Source organism: Hibiscus syriacus, unplaced genomic scaffold (genome assembly GCF_006381635.1).
Source record: "Hibiscus syriacus cultivar Baekdansim isolate YM2019G1 unplaced genomic scaffold, ASM638163v2 tig00112910_pilon, whole genome shotgun sequence".
NCBI lineage: Eukaryota > Viridiplantae > Streptophyta > Magnoliopsida > Malvales > Malvaceae > Hibiscus > Hibiscus syriacus.
In genome coordinates, this window is record NW_024063417.1 from 543,588 (window position 1) to 566,670 (window position 23,083).

General features: G+C 34.8%; 1 protein-coding gene and 1 long non-coding RNA gene across 3 annotated transcripts; one reads left to right on the top strand and one right to left on the bottom strand.

Moving 5' to 3' along the window:
- Nucleotides 1-4,531: 4,531 nt before the first annotated feature.
- LOC120184462 lies at nucleotides 4,532-21,653 on the bottom strand. The gene is made up of 3 exons (XR_005522023.1): nucleotides 21,528-21,653; nucleotides 20,086-20,097; nucleotides 4,532-4,542 (listed from the first exon to the last, which is right to left on the bottom strand). It is a non-coding gene; the product is annotated as an uncharacterized LOC120184462 (long non-coding RNA).
- LOC120184461 (HVA22-like protein a) lies at nucleotides 20,411-22,246 on the top strand. Of its 2 annotated transcripts, none has more exons than XM_039188925.1 (6): nucleotides 20,411-20,557; nucleotides 20,640-20,666; nucleotides 20,752-20,874; nucleotides 20,984-21,212; nucleotides 21,330-21,427; nucleotides 21,593-22,246. In XM_039188925.1, the coding sequence occupies exons 5-6, from the start codon at nucleotides 21,377-21,379 to the stop codon at nucleotides 22,133-22,135; spliced, it is 594 nt and encodes a 197-aa protein (XP_039044856.1). In that variant the 5' UTR covers nucleotides 20,411-20,557; nucleotides 20,640-20,666; nucleotides 20,752-20,874; nucleotides 20,984-21,212; nucleotides 21,330-21,376; the 3' UTR covers nucleotides 22,136-22,246. Both variants share the same exon structure in this region, with proteins under 2 accessions (XP_039044856.1, XP_039044858.1).
- Nucleotides 22,247-23,083: the final 837 nt, after the last annotated feature.

Genomic DNA, 23,083 nt, shown 5'->3' on the forward strand with positions numbered 1-23,083 from the left:
TCACAAAATTTTTACGATTTTAATTGTGTTCGAGACTCCAAGTGCCAATCTAACCCTAGGTTTTATCTTATGTAGTAAACTCAAGATTCACCAAGATGAGTGCTAGATATGGTCGTTGAACCAGCCGTGGTCACGGCCGAGTGGCTAGATTTACAACCCGGTAGATGAGATACGTGTGGATCCCCCGTCACCGATAGATTATCCTACTTCTCCGACCTCGACAGATATGCCTCATGCTTCTGGTATTAGCTTGACTACTCCGATTAGAGGAGCGGCCGTTACTGAGCTCGAGCCTACTAGAGTTGTATTATATGAGAATTTTGGTAGACAATTTGTACAGTTGATTCAGGGAGCTGTCCGAGCTGCTGGCGTTGTGCCGAGGTCCTATCTCTCATACCCTTATTGAAAACGGAGTTAGGACGTTTAGTGGACTTACTGGTGGAGACCCGACTGAGGCCGAGGATTGGCTCAGTGATACTGAGCGACACATGGACCAACTATGTTTAGATCCGCATCAACGTTATTTGGGAGTAATTTCTATGTTGGACGGGAATACTCACACCTGGTGTGAGTCAGTGGTCAGTAGTGTTCGATCGATCGTTTGACCTGAGATTTCTTTAGAGAGTGCTTTAGGAGCCGTTTTCTAGGAGATCGCTATTTAGCTCAAAGACGACAACAATTTCAAGACCTGGCTCAAGGAGATATGACCGTTTCTGAGTATGAAATCGAGTTTTCGAAATTATTAAAGTATGGATTCAGTCTGGTACCTACCGAGAGAGATATGTGCAGAAAGTTTTCTCAGGGACTTCGATTCGAGTTACGTCGTCATGTAGTTACTCATCAGGATGAGGTATTCGATATTGTAGTTGAAAGAGAAAAAGATACGGAGAAAGTCGAGGCTTCTGCACCTGACAGTGATAGAGTAGGTATAGAACGATCTAGGAATCCTTTTGGTCAGTCTGCACCTTTTGCACGCCCTAATAAAAGATCTCGTATTGTTTCTCATTAGATGATTCGGTCTGATTTGAGGCCTGCATCTCCTCTACATACTGTAGCTAGTCGAGAGGATTCTGCATATTCCACTCCGAAATTGAGTTGTGAGTTCTGTGGAAATTAACATGGAGGAGAGTGTCGTAAAAAGATGGGTACCTGTTTTCGTTGTGGATCTAGCAAGTACTTCTTGAGAAATTGTCCATATCCAGCTCCTGTCGATCAAACACTTGTTCAGACTCCTCTGCGTTCTCAGGCCTCTGTTAAGACTCCAGATATGAGTCATAGTCAGGGTAGGACTTTCAGATCTGTTTCTAGGTCGATAGTAGAGCCCGATCGTAGAGTAGAGGACCAGATGTTTCTGAGGCTCGACAACCTGCTCTTGTTTACGCTACCCGAAGTTTTGGTGATCGAATTGAGACTGATACTTTTGCAGGTATATTTATTGTTAATTATGTTTCATGCTGTACATTTCTAATAACACTCTTTCTATACCGAGTTTCGTATCATAAGACCCTAAGACTTTGCATTAAGGTATCGAGACCCTGTTTCCGCTCCAAGTCTGTTAAGATATTCTGATATCGTCAAATTAGCTTTGTCCATAAAGGATCTATCAGAGATGTAATCTCATTTTCCTATCTGAATCTGATGAATTTCAAGGAAGAAATCTCTTTTAGAGAGGGATAATTGTCACACCCCAAATTTTTTTACTTTAAAATTGGTTTAATTAAATTATTTAATTAGTGGTCAAATGGGTAAGATTTAATAGTTTTTTTTTTCAATCTGGAAATATATTGGAAGTACATGGACCTAAACCGTATAGTGTCACAAAAAATATCTTCTAGCACTAAGAATAAAATAATGGGTGGTCATGGGGTTTTGAACCCTTGACCCATGTAGTGGCAGACAATGACTTAACCACCATGCCATGTTATTATTTTTTATTAAAAATAATAAAAGGTTGTTTTATTTTTAAATGTTGGGTGATTACCCATGTTTGGAAAATCTCTCTCTCCCGTGTTTTAAACTCAATTTTCCTCATTTTAGCTAGTTGTCGCCCTTCCTCCTCCTCTTCCTTCGACCGGTGTTGCACGTCACCGCCACCTCCTTTAGGTGCGTCTGGCCTTTGCGAAGTGACCTCGACCAACCTCGCTCCGAAATCGATCAGAGTTCAGATGAATCGAAAAGGGAAGCCGACGCTTAAAACCCCGATCGCCATTTTAATTTTTTTTATTTCGGCCATTTCAATGACCTTCTTGCTTCACCGCCCCGATTTCAGACTCCTTGTCGCCTCCCGATCAAAACCCAATAGGTGGGTTGCGTTGACGTTGACGTTTCGTCTGTCTGCCGTGGGTAAAGCCAGATTGTTTAATTTGGATAATATTTCAATGTTTTAGCTTGAAAACATGTTATATTTGGTATTGGTTTAGATTGTTGTAGCTCAGGGTGTAATCGGCCGTTGGCCAGACCCTATTTCATCAGTCCACGTGCTCTCACGCGCCGCCTCGTGTGTGGTTATTGTCTTCATTCGAGTTCTTCTAGAAATCAGTCTAGACAGTCTGAACCGGTCCTACTCGACCCAAACTGTTTGACCCAACCCAAACTGTTTGACCTGACCCAAACTGTTTGACACGACCCGTTGACTTTAACCAGAGTTGACTTTGACCAGAGTTGACTTTAACCCCAAAAAGTTAAATTTTCTAGAAAAAAAATCATATTTTATGTTTTTCGACATTGAGTCTGAAGCCTGTTTTTCTAAATTCGAATCCAAAAGTCTCCAAATTATCAGTCAAACCCGTTGACTTTTGACTTTGACCAAAAAGTCAAAATTTTCAAAAATTCATATTTTATGTTTTTCGATGTTCTGAGTTTGATTCTGAAGTTCGTTTTGCCAAATTCAAACCCGAAAGCCTCCGAATTGACCGTAAACCTAAAAAATGCATAATTGCCTAAGTGTTTTAATTCAGTTAATTGAACTGAATGGTCAAGGACTAATTATTGTTATGATATGTTAAAGGTACTCGAGGATCTCCTGACTGTTTCATTGCTCGACCCGGTTCCTATCGATTCGCTCGTCCACGAGAAGTTGTGAATACTCCTATAGTTCTGAAACCATATTATTTTGAATATAACCATGTTCTGATATGGCTTAGGTTCCCGTTCAGGCGAAGATCCTAGTGAAGTTGGTGCTTGATAGATCTTCTGGACGGACCCTATTATCGAGGTGTGTTCCTTATATGCAGTATAAATATTTTAAATATATGTTTGAAATCTCATGTGCATATGATTGTTTTCTCTAATTTGAAATATAATGTTTGATCTGATTTGACTACTGTAAAATTTACCTGATTTCGGATTTACTGAAATGTAAAGCATGATTGCCCAATTTATGATTTTTGAATACTGTATTACTGAACTGATGATCTATTGAACTCTGAATCACTGTTACTATTGGTTACCGTCTGAAAAATGTTTTCTACGGGGTACTCTGGGTTTGGTATGAAGACTCTGGCAGGTTCAGTCGCTGTTGGTAATTCCTCTGATAGGTTCAGCACCAACTGGTAATTCCTTATTGACCTAAGTCGAGCCTTGGGTAGGCTCAGCGGCCCTGAGATTTTCTTGGGTAAGCCGTCGTGGCCCCGGGAATCGTCTTGGGTAGGCTCGCAGGCCCGTAGGTACTATCTTAGGTTATGCAATTTTAGGGATCTGTAGATGGCGTTTGGTTGGAGGACGATGCGGAGTTTTTAAATTAAAAACTCCACTGATGTTTTAATGACTGTGATTTGTACTGGTTTTATAAATCATAACTGTATGTTTTTATTCTGCACTGTTGGGACACACTGAGCCTCTAGCTCACTTTACAAACTCTTTTACCCCTTTTAGATACTCTTAGATAGACACTCCGTATCCGGCACTTGGAGGATTAGTACATTTTGTTCAGATCATTTTGTTGTAATATTCCATATAAGATCTGCTTTTAATTATGGTGACATGTGCCTTATTTTTGAAGTATTTATAGTTTTATGATATTGCTTTTGCTACTGACATTTTATTTCGATGCTTCGAATTTATTTCATGTTTTATTTTACCTGGTCTCTTTCACGTTTTATATTTACGAATTGAGTTTTTATCTTTAATTATTATACACTTTTATATAAAGGTCATTTGTAATATGATTTTAAATTATCGAATAATGTTTTGGGAAAAATATCTTTGAGAATCTTCAATGTAATCCGCTACACTTAGTCGAAACGTATAGGTTGGGTCTAGGGGGTTACAATGAAGATGACTACAATGATGAAGATGAAGCAGCCAACCTATGCCTCATGGTCATCAAATAAGATTCAATGAAACTTTTAACTCTAGTGAATTAAATTCTTATTCTTTTAATGAGTTAAAAGTTGCCTATGATGAATTGTATTTGGAATTCGAGACCATGAAATCCAAATATAAGAAATTGATTTTAAAATTCAAAGTTGAAAATGATTTTCTCTTGAAAGCAAAATTGGATTTTGAAAAGCAAAATAAAATTTTGAAAAATGATTTTGAGCTCTCAAAAACGAAAATTGAAGATTTGGAAAAGGAAAATCTTGAATTGAAAGTTAAGCATGAATACTTAACAAAAGAAAAAGAAATCATTTCTAAAAACAATTCATCTATGTTAAAAATGGTAAAATGCTCGCATTTTCATTTCCATGGTCACAATGTACATACTTGTCTTATAAAGAAAAGAAATTCCTTTAAAATTAGACAAGTTAGGGTTTCTTTGGTAACTAGAGACATTGGTATTAACATTCTAGGACCCAAAGCAATTTGGGTACCAAAATCCAAATGAATGTCTCTTGTAGGTGTGTTGGAGCAATGATGATAAAGGTAAATGATTTCAATTGCTCTTGTCACACAAAAGAAGAATGTGTAACCCTCTAACCTTAAAGCTTTTTGATTTTTAAATTGGTTGTCTGTTGATTTTTTATGCATGCATGAGTATTGAACATGAATGACTTGTTATTTTCTATCTCGTGTATGTTTAAAATATGTTATGATGAACATTTATTTTTAAAATGATTTTTATAAAATTCGAGTTCATCATAATGTTTGTTTTGGTCAAGTTGTGTTTAAATTTTTTTAATTTTTCTCTTGAACTTAATTTGTTTTAAATGTGTGTGCATGTGTTCTTCATTGCTTATAATATTTCTCTAACAATTGATGTCTATGTTAAATGCATAATACTTGATAAGGCTTTATGCTTATGAGTTATAATGTCTTATTTGTTGATATTGCATAAAGTATTTTTGCCTTGGATTTATTGAATTTCATGCGCTACTAATGTGTTTTCTTTCTTATCTCATTGAAATTCAATATTCTTTTAAGTGTTAAACTTTTGTGTCAAAAATTTTCTTGGAATGCTTTTATTGAGGGAGAACTTTGATTTTTCAAATAATTTTATGCTAAAATTCTTACTTACTCTCCATTATTGATTTGAACCATTAAATTTGAATTATTTTTGATATAACAAAAAAGGAAAAATTATATGTTTGAAAATTCAAATTCTAAATGAAAAAAGGGGAGTTTTAATATTTTCTATATATTTATCTTTTTCATGAAATATTTTATTAAGGGGGAGTTTTGCCAAAATAATTTTTCAAATGTTTTGTTATATCAAAAAGGGAAGATTATTGAACCATGTTTTATAATATTTTGATTTAATAAATTAAGACAAAATGTTTTTGGACTTGATTGAATTTGTTCAAAGTTTTCAAAAATAATTCAAAGTTCATTAAACTAGAATTTGAGCACAAAACAATTTTTCTGGGTACATAGTACCGATATTGTTCTTACAATATCGATACTACATGAACAGTGTTGATATTGTTCATGTGGTACCGATACCAAAGGTAAGAGAAGTATCGATACTCTATAGGTAATATCGATAATACCGGTTGTTTTCCAAATTGCTCAAATTCCAGAATGTAAAATAGGTACCGATACTCAAGGGATACGATGCTACTTTACACAGTGGTATCGATACCATGAAGCATAGTATCGATACTGGTCAATCCCAACAATCATCAACATCTAGTTTATTTAAATATTACAAATATAGTACGATACTCATTAAAAGAGTATTAATACTCCCTTTTATTGACAGTTTTATTTTTGCATAAATTTCGTCCCCAACGGCTAGAAACGGCTACAAACTCATTCCAACATATAAAAACAAGTTGAAGACATTTGAAGAAGGTAAATAACACATATCCAAGCAATAGAGATCAAGAGAAAAGTTTTTCACTCTTTATTTTTCCTTTTCTCTTGTACATAAGTGTGTTTGAGCTTATTGAAAATCTTTCATTTTTTTTCTTGTGAGCCTAATTCTTGTAAACATCTACCTTTGTGAAGTTTTCTTATTTACATTTTTTATCCTTTGTAAAAGGGGATTGGTTTTAGTTTAGCTATTGAAAAACTAAGAGTTTTTTTTTTGTAAAGGTTACTCTTGAGCCTAGAAAAAGAAAGAACAAATTAGTAAATTTATTAGAAAATCCTTAGTGTGGAGCTAAGGTAGTGGATGTAGACTTGGTTTAGAAGTCGAACCACTATAAATCCCTGTGCAAATTGTCTATCTCCTTTCACCCCCTCTTGACAAATTATACGGTTGTTCAATTGAGCTTCATCAATCCTAACAACTAGCTTTGGGCATTTTGGGTAAGTGGTCACTCATTTTTGAAACAGATTATACATTGTAGGCACTAGGTTATAAAAAAAACTTCCACCTTTGAAGCTTTATATTGCGCTGACACTCACTTGACCATATCTTGCTAAATATATTATGTGGTTGAGTTGAAGCTGAATAATTGTTCAATAGTAATCTATATCCACTACTGATAGTATACAAACCCGTCTTTTATCCACTCCACACTATACGATTGTCCATTCTCATTGTAGGGAGATGGATTTCCAGTATACTTTGTGATTCCTCGTCACTGAAACTCTCTCTAATAAAATCTTCATTCCATCCATTTATTTCTTCATGAATTAGATCAGATACACGCTCCACCGATGCTATCCTTGGAGAAGTAATCTTTAGTGGGGGAGAGAGTGGTAACCAGAAGTTGTTCCAGATCGAGATTGAGGTGCCCGGTCCTACTCTCCATCGAAGTCCTTTTCGAGTAACCCCCGGGCACTCCATATGCTTTTCCAGATATATGAGGGGTTGAATCCTAATATTGCACTCATGAAATCCACCGAGGGATAGTACTTAGCTCGAATTATCCTGCTGGCAAGGGATGAGGGAAATAAGAGTAATCTCCAGCCCTGATTTGCGAGTAATGCCACTTTAAATATTGCCAAGTCACGAAATCCCAACCCACCATCCTCTTTAAGCTTGCAAAGGGCATTCCACAAGCACAAATGGATTCCTCCCTTCTTTTTTGACTTTCACCACCAAAAATGACCCATTATTCCTTCAAGATCAGAACATAAACTTTTGGGTAAAAGGAAGCAGTTCATTGCATAAACTGGTAGTGCTTGCAGAACTGATTTGATAAATACTTCCTTCCCTCCTTGGGATAGATATCTAATACTCCATGAATTAATTCTAGTCAAAAACTTTTCTTTAAAATGAATAAACACCCCTTTCTTATTTCGTCCCATGATAGCTGGCAATCCCAAATATTTTTTCAGATTTGTCGTGCTTCCAACTTCTGAAATGACAGACGTCCGATCTATGCTCCTTAGTTACGTTCTAGCTGAATAAAATTCCTGACTTATCAAAGTTTATAACCTATCTAGAGCCTTGGCCATAGATGCGAAGAATGTTTTTAATCTCGCTTGCCACTCAAGTAGTTGCTTGATCAAATATAAGGTAATCATCCGCGAAAAGGAGATGTGTAACCGAGGGTGCATATCTATTTATTTTAACACCTTTTAACTGACCTGAGTTTTCAGCTTGCCTTAGAAGCAATGATAATCCTTCATTGCAAATGAGAAATATGGACTAAAAAGGTCTCCTTGCCGAAGTCCTCGCAATGGATTGAACACTTCCCCTGGTACACCATTGGTCACTACAGAGTAAGACACCAAACTCACACAATCTTGAATAATTGTAATCCAATTCCTTGCAAAACTCATTCGTGACATAATTTCCCATATGAACACCCATTCCACCCGGTGGTATGCCTTGGTCATGACTAATTTGAGTGCAAAAATGCCAATTCCGCCAGTACGCTTCTGAACAAAAGAATGGAGAAGCTCATAAGCCGAAATTATATTATCAGTGATTTTTCGTCCACAAACGTGATCTACGCCAAGGTTTCAAATCGCGGTCGCGTTTTCGGTCATGTCGGGTTTATCAAATTGCGGTCGTCGCAGGCGCTATTGCGGGTGTAGCGAGTAACTCGGACGACGGCGAAACCGCTATATCACAGACGAAATCACGGTCGCGGAACGTTTTTTGAAACCCTGATCTAGCCTCATCAATGAATAAATGTAACAAACTTTGCATTCCAGTACTAGTATTTTCGAAATAATATTGAAAATCACGTTGCAAAGATTAATAGGTCGATACTGTGTGAGCTTCGAGGGAGATTTTACTTTGGGAATCAACACTATATGGGTTAAGTTTACTGATATCATGTCATAACGTCCTTTGATCAGATGAACGCAAACATTTACGATCTTAGCTCCAAAGATGTGCCAAAACCGCTGATAAAATACTGCCCTAGTCCATCTTCTCTTGTGGCCTTTAAAGGACTCATGCTTTTTACTGCCACAATCACATCTTCATACGTAAACTCCCTAAGAGGCCCATCATTCATCTCGGGTGACATAGCAAGAGTAATTCCATCCAGAATTCTCGGGTTAGTAGCGTCTTCATTTTATGTAAACAGTACCCTAAAATAGGCTTTCGCCTCATTCTCAATTGTAGCTTCATCGGTCAGTCTTGTTCCAGATTTTGTCTCCAGGAATTGAATGCGATTTTTTCTTCTTTTTTTAGTGTAGCAAATCTGTGGAAAAACGCGGTATTGTTATCGCAATTTTGAAGCCAATTAGCCATTGCTCTCTGTTCCCAGTAAAGTTTCGTCTTGTCAATTTCCATATTCAATTGAAGTTTAACATCCACCATATCATCTAACACTTTAGGTGTCTGGAGGGATTCCTTAAGATCCCTTAATCGCTTCTTTAAATCTTCCAGCGTGATACCCTTGTCTCGTCTTAACTTTTTGAACCATCAGTCTAGACCCTTTCGGACATAGTCTAACCTGTTTAGCGCTGTCCCCGAGGAAGCTTCCCAAAGGCAGCGCACTTCCTATTCACAGGTCTCCTCCAGCAACCATGAGGATTCGAACTTAAAGTGCCAATAACGCCTATCATTTATCTGAGGATTGGTGTTGAGTAGTAATGGACAGTGGTATGAAATAGAGTGTGTTAAATGAGACAAATTGAATTTGGGAATGTGTCAAACCAATTTGACGTAGCCATGCCCCTGTCAAGTCTCTCTTGGATATTTGTTTCCATCGTGCGTCTTCTCTCCCAGGTGTACCAAACTCCATTGTATTGAACATCTTCCAAGTTGTAGTTACTCAAAGCATTACGAAAGGCCTCCATTTACCTCTCATTTCGTAATAAACCACCATGCTTCTTCGTCGATACTAAAAACTCGTTAGTGTCTCCAATAACTAACCATGGTAATTCGGATCTGTCATCTGATTGTCCTAAGAGTTCCCATGAATCACTTCTCGTGCTCTCTTCCGGTGCTCCGTAAAAGCCTATACATCACCACATGAATCATTCAGAGGAAATAAAGACATCAATGTGCATGCTTGAATAAGACCGTAATGAGATGTCACAATCTCCATGCCACGCCAAGCATAAGCCACCATTACTTCCTGGTGAACTTACATCAATCCCGTTTTGAAATCCACATGATCAACGAATGTTCTCCATGCGAATACTATGCAGGTTTGTTTTAATCAAGAAAACCACAGAGGGGTTAACGTCTCTCAACAAATGCCGAAGACGTTATATCGCCTGAGGCTTACCCAAACTTCAGACGTTCAAACTTTAGGAGTTTCATTATGATCGGCCGGCCTAGTTCTGTAGGCCTGCCGCTGGTGAAATATGTTCCCCTTTATACCCTAATCCTTCCATATGAACGCTAGTTTCTGAGGAATATCGCTGACTTCATACAATCAATTTGTCAAGTGGGCTATCCTGCTCAGCCCTAGTCATTATCACGTCTAATAAGGATTTGAGCCAACACACGGTTGTGCTCCATCAAAGTCATGCTCTGTGAACTCGAGCTATGACTCGGATATGCAGATGTGGGATGACCTCCTCTCTCTATGTTCATGTATCGCTTTTGAGTCTTAATCCATCATATTTTCTGTAACCTCCTAGACTCGGCCTATGCGTTACGACCAGATCTAGTAGATTATATTAAAGTTTTCCAAAATATTTTTCAATAATTTAAAATCATATTAAGAATAAACATTTTTAAAAATATAGTTTATAACATTAAAGTTCAATTCCTGTAAATTAAAGTCGTAAGGACTGATAAAATAAAATATTTCATAATCAGTATTGACGTAAATCTAACATCATTAACAAAAGCAACATACGTCATAAAACAAATATGTTCAAAATGTAGGCATATGTCACCCAAAATAAATGCAACTCAGAAGATAAATACATTACAACAAAACAATACTGTACGAATTTGTCGATCCTCCAAATGTCAGGTCCAGGTCGTCTATCCAAAAAAAATCTGAAAGTGAAGAGTTTGAGAGAGTGAGCTAGGGAGTTCAGTGTGTTTCAACAATGCATAAATAAAACTTATGATTAAGATTTCAAAATCAATTCGTCATTAAAGTCATGAAACGTGGGTAGAGTTTCCAAAATCAGTTCAGTTCCAAATTGTGAAAACGTCATTAGTGTTTTTAGCTTAAAATACAGAATCGCCCTCTAACCGATCACCATATGCAATTCCTCATAACTGCATCCATAAGGACTTACCCTAGGCTCAAAGGGCGTAGGTAACAACCTAAGGGAGCACCTTGGATCTATAAGGTCTTACCCTAGCCAAAGCGTAAGTGCCCACTTGAGGGGTGTGCCCTCAGGCCCATAAGGATTCACCCAATGCACATAGCAAAAGAGTCACCCTAAGGGAGTACCTTAGGGTCTATAAGGTCTTACCACTAGGTCCATTGGGCCTATGAGCCCACCCAAGGGTCGCCTTAGGTCCATAAGGAATTACCAGCTGATTGGTGTTGAACCTATATAAAGAATTACCAGTTTGATCAGAACTGAACATGCATAAACTTCATACCAGATCCCAGAGTACCCCGAAGAAAAATATTTTTTAGATAGTAACCAGTGGTAGCATGAAATGAGAGTTCAGACATATTTATTTATCAGTAAAAACATTAACCAGAGAACATGTGTCAAACAAGAAATATTTAAAATACAGTAAATCAGGAATCATACTTAAATCAAATAAATCATACGATAGTCAAATAAGAGAAAACAATTCATTTCAAATCAGAGAAAATAATCATGTGTACATGGTATTTCAAACAGATATTTAAAACAATTATATGGCACACAAGGAACACACCTCGCAAAATGGGTCAGATCAGGAATCTACTGAGCACTGGTCTCATTACGATAAAAAGTAGTGCACAATCCTAAATTATATTAGAACATAGTTACTACCGAAGTAATATTCTAAATGGATTATTAAAAAGGTGTACCGAACCATACGGGTAATAACGGGCTCATGCAGACAAGCGGATTGGGAGGAACAACTTTGATTTCGAGCTTCTAATCTTTTCTCGTGAATCCATACCATCTCTATCACGAACTCAATTCCAAATAATTTCCCTCACCATGAAAAATGACTTATTAGAATATATATAATAATTTGGTGACCCAATTGATGAAATTGAAGAGTGATGCAGCCAATTTAGTACTTAGCTACCAAGGTCAGTGACTAAATTGATCTTGTTGAAACCATTAAGCCATATTCATGACTATATGGAAACTAGAAGATAAGATTGAGTTCTCACCAAACTTGGGAGAAGTCATGATGCGATTTTCCCCTTCTCACTTTATCAACAATTTCCAGAGCCATGTGCGCTATGTACCATTGCTTCATTTCTCCTTCAACCCAATATTCAAGTTTTATCTTCCACGCAATATTTAATATTTTCAACCTTTCGTTAAGCCTTCACACCGTGCTTTGTAATTGAAACAAGAAAGTTTCACCGGCCGACAAGTCAAACGCCGGTGACCACCACGTCAGTTTCCGGTGACTACCACATCAGTTTCCGTTCCCGTTCACCGTTCACAACTAAACTTCATCGCCTGGAACGCCTTGTTGTCCTCGTCAAAAATCCAACTTCCGATCACCCAAAAACATCACCAATTGTCGTAGATCTAGTGAAAACCATTCGATTTCTCGAAGCAAAACACGTCGATCTACCTCCTATGAACGTCTGATGGTGCCAAAATCGAGATAAGTTGTTCACCTCTACAACTCCGACTTTTTCACCGTATAGATTTTCCCACCGGCGTTTGGATCTTCAGAAAACGAAAGACTCATCCCGTTGGTTTTTCTATTTCTTTTCCTGATTTTATTGCTACTGGTTGTTGTTTCTTAGTTGTTTGGTTGCTGGTGACGAAGTGGTGCATGAGTGGAGTTACATTGCCGATTGTTCGATGCTGTTGGAGGATTATCGTCGTTGATTTCGTAGAGGAGCCGGTCGTTACCGTCGCTATTGGATCGTTGTGTTCATCGTGGTTGCCGTTGGAATGATAATCCGCGGCTGTTTGGGGTGGTTGGTTCGGATTTGTCGTTTTTGGTCGGGTTCCTTTATTGGTGCTCTATTCCAGTGAACCAAGGGGATGGATTCATGGGTCGGGTTAAGTAAAATTTAATCGAATTGGGCAGAATGGATTGATTCCAGCTTTCTTTTTCATTCTTTCAAACACAGTTGTAAAAAACCAAACTTTTCATTGTTACACCAAAATATCTCTCAAGTTGTGGTTTGTAAATATTTTGAATAGCATAATAAAATTTACATCTGACAAGTTGGATTTTTCATGAGATTTTTAGAATCTTCTAAATCTATAATATTCAAGAAAGGGCAAATTTACACCCAAGCCCTTGAACCTTTTCAATTTTCTTGGTGAACCCAACATTTTAATTAATTGGCTACTTTAAACTTCACATTTAATCTAAGAAAAATTGGACCCTTAAATTGGGGTGTGACATTTCCCCTCCCATTCCTCCTCTCATAGCCAAGGGCTGTGCGAGTCCTTCTTTGCCTTGGGGGAGCTCTCAGTGACACATCTCATGGAAAACCAACTATTGTCTCTCTTGTAGGATTCTTAGATGACAAAATCCTTCACAATGACCCAGTTTGCCGCAAAGAAAGCAAAAGAGTCGTTTTTCATACTGAAACGAGGCATAGACATGTTTACCATTCGGTGTTGCTAGTTTTTTTTTTCTTTTTCTTTTGAGAGGCTGACCCACATTTATTCTTACTCGAGCTGTTTAGCAACTGTTTCAGATACAAAACCAACAGGTAGATCAATCATCCGAACCCAAAAATGAATTGTTTCCAATGGCACTAGTTGTGGATCCTCACCCGCTTCCGGCCTATGTAGCACTAATAAATGGGAATTAAAGTACCATGGACCCTCCAATTCCATTCTCTCCACATCCACTATGTGATATAAAAGGAATAATAACCGTCCTTCCCCTAAATCTGAAATAGATATGCCCTCCGGCGGGTGCCAAACATTGGCCAGTGTAGTTCGCACCACCTGAAAATTAATCATATTGGACGTAAGAAAAGAACCTACAAAGCAATTATCAAAGAACGTCCAACCGCTACTCCAGATCACCCATGATAATACTGAATCAGAACGTCCAAAAACTTTGAATTAATTCTTGGTATGTCGACTAAGTAAACGTAAAATACTAGAAGGGAAAATTTCTAAAACATGCCGTCAGGCAGAGAAAAGAATGGCAAAACCCTAATATATATATATATACATATATTCTGAGTTAGAGTTATAATGGGGATGTCTGTTTTATGTGTTATTTTGTAGCGTGGTTGAAAAAATTAATCTATATTTATGCTTTGACTTGAAATTATAATATTATTGTATGTGAAGACAAAAAAAATTGAAGTTCAAGTATAAATTAATTATATATATAAATTATATAAGTATTTAAATATTTGATGTAAAACTTCACATAAAAATTAGGGTAAACCACGCGCTTAGTACCTAAACTATAAGTTTTGATCCTTTTTAATAATTAAACTTTTTTAAAAAAAAATTAAATCATACCTAACGTTATGTTTTGGTTTCGTTTCAGTATCCCGCCGTTAAAAAACTAACTGTACAGTTGGCGTGGTAATTTTTTATTACTTTTTAACTCTTAAATTATTGTTTTTTTAATTCTTAAATTATTGATAATTTAATTAATTTTATTTAAGGAAAATTTGCCTAAAGAGAGCGCTCCATGACTCAAGCCTTGCTCTCCTGGAAAGAAGGTATGACGCTCAACCGTCTAAGCTAGATAAATAATTGGGTTGATTTGCCAAAAGTCTATATTTTCCTTATAGTTTTGATTCAGCCAAAACATGCAAATTGCGTTAATCGAACCCCGTTTTATATTTATTTTAAAATTGTTTATATTTATTTATGATTATTTGTAATTATTTATATTTATTTAATTATTAAAAATTAAATATATATTTATAATTATTTACAAAAAAAATAAAATTTTATATTAAAAATTATTTCAAAACTTAATATTACTTTTTAATAAAAACTGATAGTCTAGGTACTAAAAATCAATTAAAAATTTTAAATTAAAATTAATATTCTATCCGTGAAATTATTGAAATAATTTTTAATATAAAATTTTATTTATTTTCATAAATAATTATAAATTATAAATGTATATTTAAATTTTAATAATTATATAAATATAAATAATTTTAAACTGTATTTTTTAAACTTTAAATAATTATAAATAATCATAAATAAATATAAACAGTTTAAAAATAAATATGAAGTGGGGTTCCTGGGCAATGCGTTTGATTAACACAATTTGCATGCTTTGGCCGACTCAAAACTATAGGTAAATAAAGAATTTTGGCAAAGATTATCCAATGATTTGCGTAGCTCAAAAAATTCGAAAATTTGATTTTGTGCAAAAAAATATTCGAAATCGTATTTGGGAAAAACCAGTTTTTTTAAACGGATCGGATATTTTAAAACCAGATAATATAACCGGTTTGGGAAAAAATTGGACGACAGGTTTTTTTACCGGATTAAAAATAGGTTTTTTATTCGAAAAAAACCGGTATGAGTTTAAAAACTAGCCGTTAATATAGCCGTTGGGAGAGTTTTGTGATCGTTTTTTGACCTTTTTCTAAAAAAATTACCATTTTGCCACCCTAAACATGTATAAATAGGTTGTAGATGTATTTGGTTGATTACAATTTTCTCAAATCTTATTACACAACACCTAAACATCCCTCAAATCTTATTTTTGTATTTTTTTGTTAATCATGGCTACAAGTAACACGGCTGAATCTTCCGTCGAGGGAAACCTTGAAGTCGTGAGAGTGATCGAACACACTCGAAACAAAGATATTTGGGATCACTGCGATTTATGTGAGATGTCAAATGGCTCGAGGATGGCGCGTTGTAAACTTTGTCTAAAGTTGCTTGCACCGGAAGGAAACACAACGTTGAAGAACCATTTGACAAAATCAAGCAAGGCACTTCGCTCAAGATCGGATCCAAGTCAATCGAATCTTACACTACAATGTGGTGTTTTTGTTTACGACAACGAAAAATTACGAGAAGCATTTACAAAGTTTGTGATTACAAAAGCATTGTCGTTCGACCACTTTGATGGTGAAGATTTCATGGCAACAATTCAACAACTAATGCAACCAGTTGTACTCAAGTAAGTCGTACTACCCTTAGAAGATGCTATAAAAATGTGGATTACTGTGAGGGAAAAATGATTTTAGGATTCCAAGAACACTGTTATGGTGTGTCGCTTACATGTGACGTTTGGAGTTCCCCTCATAATACCGGAAATTCTTTTTTAGCCGTTACAGCACATTGGTTAGATCAAGATAATTGGCATATGATGAAAAGAACAATCGCGTTTGAATTATTCGGTGAGCCGCATACATGTGTTAATTTATTTACACTTTTAAAAAGGGTAATTTTCTTTATAAATTAGAAAATAAAGTTTTTTCTATATCCTTTGATATGCATCGAATAATACAAACACGGTTCCAAGATTGAAAATATTACTTTCACTGATTTTAGACGGTGCGTTTTTCATACCCGTTGCGTTGCACACATAATTAATTTATCCGTGCAAGCCGATTTGGAGGTTATTGAGCCAATTAGATTAGAATTTAAAGCAGTGATAAAATCGGTTCTTTGTAATAACAACAAAAGACTAAATGATTATAAACGATTTTGTAAGTCGGTTAATAAAAAAGCTTTGGGTCCTATTTGGATTGTCCAACTCGTTGGAACTCAACTTGGATGATGATGCATATCGCCTTAAGGCAAAGGGAAACATTGCAAACATTTCACGATCGGCTTTTCGAGAGGGGTCATGTCCAAACATTTATCCGGATTCGAGTTGGGAAACTATAGCCAAAATAACCGATTTGCTTGGGTTTTTTAAAAATGCAACAACTTTTTTATCCGGTGTTTATTACCCTACTAGCCCGTTAGTTCTTAATCAAATATTTTTGTTGGCTACCCGACTAAATGACTTTGAATTTGAAACCGAAGTTTTTCAAGAAATTGACTTTGCAATGAATGAAAAACTTTTAAAATATTTTAAGGAGATTCCCCATTTTTACTTGTGCCGCCGCTTTAAACCCAACGTTAAATGTTGGCGGGGTTGAAACACTAATTGAACAAATTACGTTGCTTTTAATCTAACCGATGATGAACCCAACTTTGTCCAAAACCAAATAAATTATTTTAACAAATGTTTTCAAGACATGTTTACAATTTATTTAATTAAATACAGATCAAGTAGTGTAATACATGATCAAATTAGAACGAATGCGGAATCATCTAGTAGACGTCCAAGTAACATAAATTTGTCACTTTTTAACACTCTTGTAAATTCCCAATTCAAACGATCACGTACTACCACCCCAAGTAGCGAGTTGAGAAATTACATGTCATGCGATTTTCTATCAAAAATGACATTTGAAGAGTTTGAAAGTTTGGATATTTTGGCTTGGTGGAAAGAAAAGGAAACACAATTTTCAATTCTAGCCGCCATGGCCCTTGATTTACTAACCGTCCAAGCTTCTACGGTAGCTTCAGAATCCGCTTTTTCTATTAGTGGCAGGGTTATATCGCAACGGAGATCAAGAGTAAGTCCCGAGTCGGTGGAAATATGCATTTGTTTGAATGATTATTTGGATGGAGAGGCTCGGAAGCAACATATCACCACCCTAGAAGATGCAATTGATGTCGATTTGGAAGCAAACTTACACATTGAAGAAGTCGAACTTAGAATATCCCCTCCAAACAAAGAAGGCGAAGATGATGAAGAAGAGATGGCGATGTAGTTTATTTTTAAACTTTATTTAAATTATCGTAAATTTTGTTTCAATTATCGAACTTGGAAGTTTTTAAGTATTTGAATTTATCGAACTTGGAAGTTTTTAAGTATTTGAATTTATCGAACTTGGAAGTTTTAAGTATTTCAATTATCGTAAACTTTGTTGCAATTGATGACGATGTAACTTTAATAATATTAAAATCAGATTTTTTATATCTGGTTTTTTTAAAAATCTGTTTTTTTAAAACCGAAACCGGTTACACCATCCGACCCTCCAAACCGATTAGATCCAAACCAATTTTTTATAAACCGATTTTTTAGCTAGGTGAAAAAACCTGATCGGATTTAAATCCGACTTTATGCATGTCTACTATGAGGGTAGAGCACTTTAGCTCTTCTCAGGAGAGCTAGGTTCGAGTCTGTGAAGCCCTCCGTTTAGGCAAATTCTCCTTTGTTTTATTAGTGGAATAAAATTAATTAAATAATAATATAAATAATTATTTAAAATTTAATAAATTATCACGCAATTGTGCGTTAGTTTACTAATTAATTAATAATATAAATAATTATTTAAAAATAAAAAATAAAAAAAATTATCAAGTTAATTGTGCCGTTAGTTTACTAATGAGGTGGTGACACCTATTAGTTATATAAAATTAATTAAATAATTATTTAAGAATTAAAATAATAATAATAAATTATCACGTTAATTGTACCATTAGTTTTTTTACCGACGGGATACTAAAACGAAATCAAAACGTAACTTTAGGTATAATTTTAAAAACTTTGAAAGTGTAAATATTAAAACGAATCAAAACACATAGTTTAAATATTAAACGTGTAGTTTACCCTAAAAAGTATTAGTATATATTTTGAAAGAATTTAGTTTGTTTTAGTTTAAAATTGAGATAAATATAAAAATATTTATACTAAAATGTTTAAGATAACTAATAATAAAATTAACATTTTAGATTAAAATATTAACTTCTCGAATATATAAAAAATACTAACATATTTTTATAATAAAAAAATTAAATTAAACCCTTTAAATATTTTATTCATTTATCAGTGGACTTGGTTCAAGTGGTAAATAATTTGATATTGTTTAAGTAAGTCTCAAGTTCAAGGCCTTATGTATGCAAAAAATTTATACGTTGAGACTCACTTAGGGTGAGCAAAACTCGACTCAACTCCAAAAATCAAACTTTTTCAATTTTGAGTTATTAGAGTCAACTCAAATTATCAATTCGGTTTTCGAGTTCGAGTCGATTTGAATTTCAAAATTTTGAGTAATTTGAAAAATCAAAAATTTGATGAGTAGCTTGACAGATTTGTGATTTGGTCCCTAATTTTCTATTCTTTCAATTCTTCATTCGTTTTAAGTCAATTTTTTTATCATATTTGAATCACATGCTCCTAAACCACCATAGTATACATATGTACTTTTGATTCCACTTTTTGATAAAAAACAATTTCTAATTTTTGAATTTAGTCCCTTAATTTTGTATGATTTTCATATTTCATCAATTCATCCTTCATTTTAAGCACCTTTTTTTTATCAAATTTAAACCACATGCTCACCAACCACTATAGAATACTTATGTAACTTTAATTCTTATTTATTTTACTAAAAATATACTCTCTCTTTTTAATTTAGTCCTTTTACTTTGCATTTTACTCAATTTAGTCTTTTGACTAAAATTGTTTACAAGTTCTTTTTTTCACATCAATTCTTTGATTCCCTTATACTCTCATTAATCTTTTATCCTCAAAATACATTCTTTGAAATATAATATTGTAAATATATTTTATAATTTTAGATTGTATGTGATATATTAAATAACATTGTAATTTGAAAAGAATATGAAGATATATATATATATATATATATATAGTTAGAAAAAGTCAAAAAATTGGAATAAATTCGTACTATAATACTATAAATAATTATAATTAAATTTGTATAAAAACACGAACAACTCGACTTGAGCCGGAAAAATTTCATGTTAAGTTCAAGTCATAATATATGACTCATTAACTCGAACAACGCAAAATTTTTTGACTTAACTCGATTGAATACTCACCTCTAGAGTCACCTACCAAAATCAGGTATGTGACGCCGGTCGGTCCAGTTTAGTCAGCTTGAATCGGAAAAACAACCAATTTTTTTACTTCATTTACTATATAAAACAAGGGTAAACTACATGTTTAATAGTTAAACTATTACTTCTATTTTTGTTTTAGTGCCCAAACTTTAGTTTTTTTAAACCATTCCTATAGTTTAGTTTAGATTTTAATTTGATATCTCGTCATTAAAAAATTAACAGAATTGCTCACACATCAACATTACCGTTAAGATTTTAACAACAGTGTACCAAAATGAAACTTAAAGTAAACTTTAGGTATGTTTTAAAAAAGTTTAGATATCAAAACTGAACAAAAATAATAGTTTAGGTACTAACTTATAATTTACCCTAAAAGCAAACGAATATAAATTCCGAAACCGAATGGACACCTATCTACTATCAGTCTAGTCTCTTTAGGTAGTCTGCCCGTGCCAATGGAACTTTTCGTGTTACTAAATACTGACTGCTCGTGTATGTTCTCCCTACTCGCTTATTATTGGTGAGACAAGCATGTTGGCCTCATGGACTGAACTGGCTGCAATGCGTGAGACATACGCTCTGCAGTAAGCGAGTGAGCAAGTTTGAAAACCAGTTCCCATCTCCATGTGATAAAGTCATTTAATCGACTTTAATTGATTCTTCGAACTCTGTGCTGCTTTTGTTCTTCCTCTTTCCTACAACTTTCCTTACTGCAAGAGGTTTTCTCAGGTAGTGTCCATCAGTTAACCTAATCAAAAGGGTTTGGATTTAAGATGGGTTTCCTGCCTTTTATCAAGTTTGCATTGATTTGCCTTGATGCTCTTGCATGGTAATCTTTTTATCATCTTAAATGTCCCATTTATGTGATGTGTTAATGTTTTTTTCCTCATGTTTTCATGCATTGTTTGCAGGCCTCTCTTTGCTTTGGGTTATCCTCTGTAAGTCTTTCTCTTTCGTCTTCACCATGTTATAAACATATAGGGTTATTCTTTTGTTAGTCATTGTATTTTCATGAAGTTACAGGCGTGCTTCAATTCATGCAATTGAAACTAATTCGTACTCGGACACCGAGAAACTGGTAACCTACTGGGTAATCTTCTCATTGATTTCCCTGTTTGAGCATGCTTTCATGGGGATGCTTCAATGGTAATACTGTTTCTCAGCAAATGTATGAACTTATGTTTGATTTCTGTATCAACAAATGTTGGGTTTTTCCTGTTCGATCTTCACCTAAATGTCGATGGATTAATCCCAGGCTACCATTATGGCCGTACGTGAAGCTGACGATCATCTGCTTGATGGTGATTCCCCATTTTGACGGTGCTTTTTATGTGTATAACCACTTTGTTCGCCCATGCATCAATGTACACATTCATACTATCTGCAACTGGTTCAACAAGTTTCAGGGTTCCTTTTTGAAAGACTATGTTCTTGCTAAGGCAGATAAAGATGTGAAGGGTTTGGAGAAACCTATTGCTAGTGAGGTACCGATCTCAGATTTTATGTTAGTGGATAAACTTATAAAAGTTTCGGGGCAAAAACAGATTATCAATAGAAAATGCTTAAATTATTTGAGAATTTGAAATTTTCTCCTTATGTTTTCATAATGTAGTCAAAGGACACAAATTCTAGCATATTGCAGAAAGACATGAAAGCTGTACAAGTACCAGAGAATAAAGAAGTTTGTCCAGTGAACCTGGTAAAGTTTCATCCTCATTTTTCTTTGGAATTTCATAATTCATCCCAACATTTTGGTTTCCCCCAAGGGAAATAATAATCTTTATGCCTTGATGCAAGACTAGGATACATCAGAACACAAAAGAATTGTTATAAGTTTCTAATGGTCCACTTGATATCTGTACAGATTCCTGAAATAGAGCCTAATGCTGGTAAGAAAGTGAACGGTGTGATGGCGGTTCCCGAAATGAAGGGAGAAGCGGGTTTTTGTTGTCCGGAGATACCTTTGGATAAGCTGCAAGTTCAACAGGAGTGGACCTGTGCAATGTGTCAAGTGACAACCACAAGTGAGACAACCTTGAATTACCATCTGCAAGGAAGGCGGCACAGGGATACTTTGGAGGAGCTAATGAAGGCAAAGAACCAGCTTCCTAAAGGCAAAGTTTCTTATGCAAGAAACAGCCATCTGCAAGAATCTGCTTCTTCAGTGGCTTGTAACACATCAAACACTAGAAAATCTAATGTGGTGAAAGACAAACCAAAGAAGTTGTCGGTTCCGAACAATTTGTCAAGAAATCAAGAGGTAAAAAGCCAGAAGAAAGTTGGGAAGAAACCTCAGTTTCGGTGCACCATCTGTAACATATACTGCTCTGGTTCAGAGGACTTGAACAATCACCTTTGGGGAAAGAAGCACTTGGCCAGAATTCAGGAACTCAATACTCTTGCTTGAGTGATCTATCAACAGGGAAGTTTGTGTAATCCATCTTGGAATTTTACTACTGTAAAACGTTAAGAGGAAAAAAAATTATTACTATAAACATGATGTCTCTATTAGAAAGTTTTATGAATCAAGGTAATTGTCTGAAATTTGAACCCAGGTGGAATAACATGAGCCTCCTTAGTCACTTGACCAATTAATGAATCTTAAATATTTATTAATAATTTAACAATTTATAATTTTTTTTATCGAGACATTATTATATAATTAATTAATTATGTATAGGTTTAAAATTCCTATATCTTATTATGTCAATTTTTTTAAATACAAATTATTTTAAATTTTATATATTTTGATGAAACATGTAGTCATGTACAATCATTATAAATTTATTTTTTTGACAAAACTAATTTTTTATAATTTTATTATAATTTAAATTAATATATTTCATAAATTATGATATTAAAAAAATAACTATCATTCTAATACATATATTTTTTAACTTATAACATTGTATCACATTGTTGATTTGCTCTCATTATTATACTTGTAGAACAGTTAAAGAGACCAGGGATGTTGACTGGAGCTTTGAAGGACAAACCCAAGAAGAATATTGAGATTGTAGCATCTATAAAAGAGAAAGCGAGCGAGAAGAGTGGTGGTAGCGGAAAGAAGAAAACTTAAAAGTAGATTATAATCTATCTTGTCTCAGTTACGAAAAATTATTAGATGGACCCGACTCATCAATGTGATCTCAAACAACAAAATCCATCCATTTCATTTTTTTAAAGGTGAATCTTCACATTTTTCCTACATGTAAATAAGTAGTGGATAGATTTATCTTGACTAGATATGAATCGATGTAAACCGAAAATCACTTGAGTGATTCTGATTTGTTGTTGCAGGAATTGATGCATCATGTAGGGTTTACATGGCAAAAGAAAGGGGAGCCAAGATAGC

Coding starts and splice junctions, on each gene's coding strand:
- LOC120184461 (XM_039188925.1), top strand. CDS start 21,377: ATGAAAGCTGTACAAGTACCAGAGAATAAAGAAGTTTGTCCAGTGAAC. Junction 21,428..21,592: donor AAGTTTGTCCAGTGAACCTG/GTAAAGTTTCAT, acceptor ATATCTGTACAG/ATTCCTGAAATAGAGCCTAA.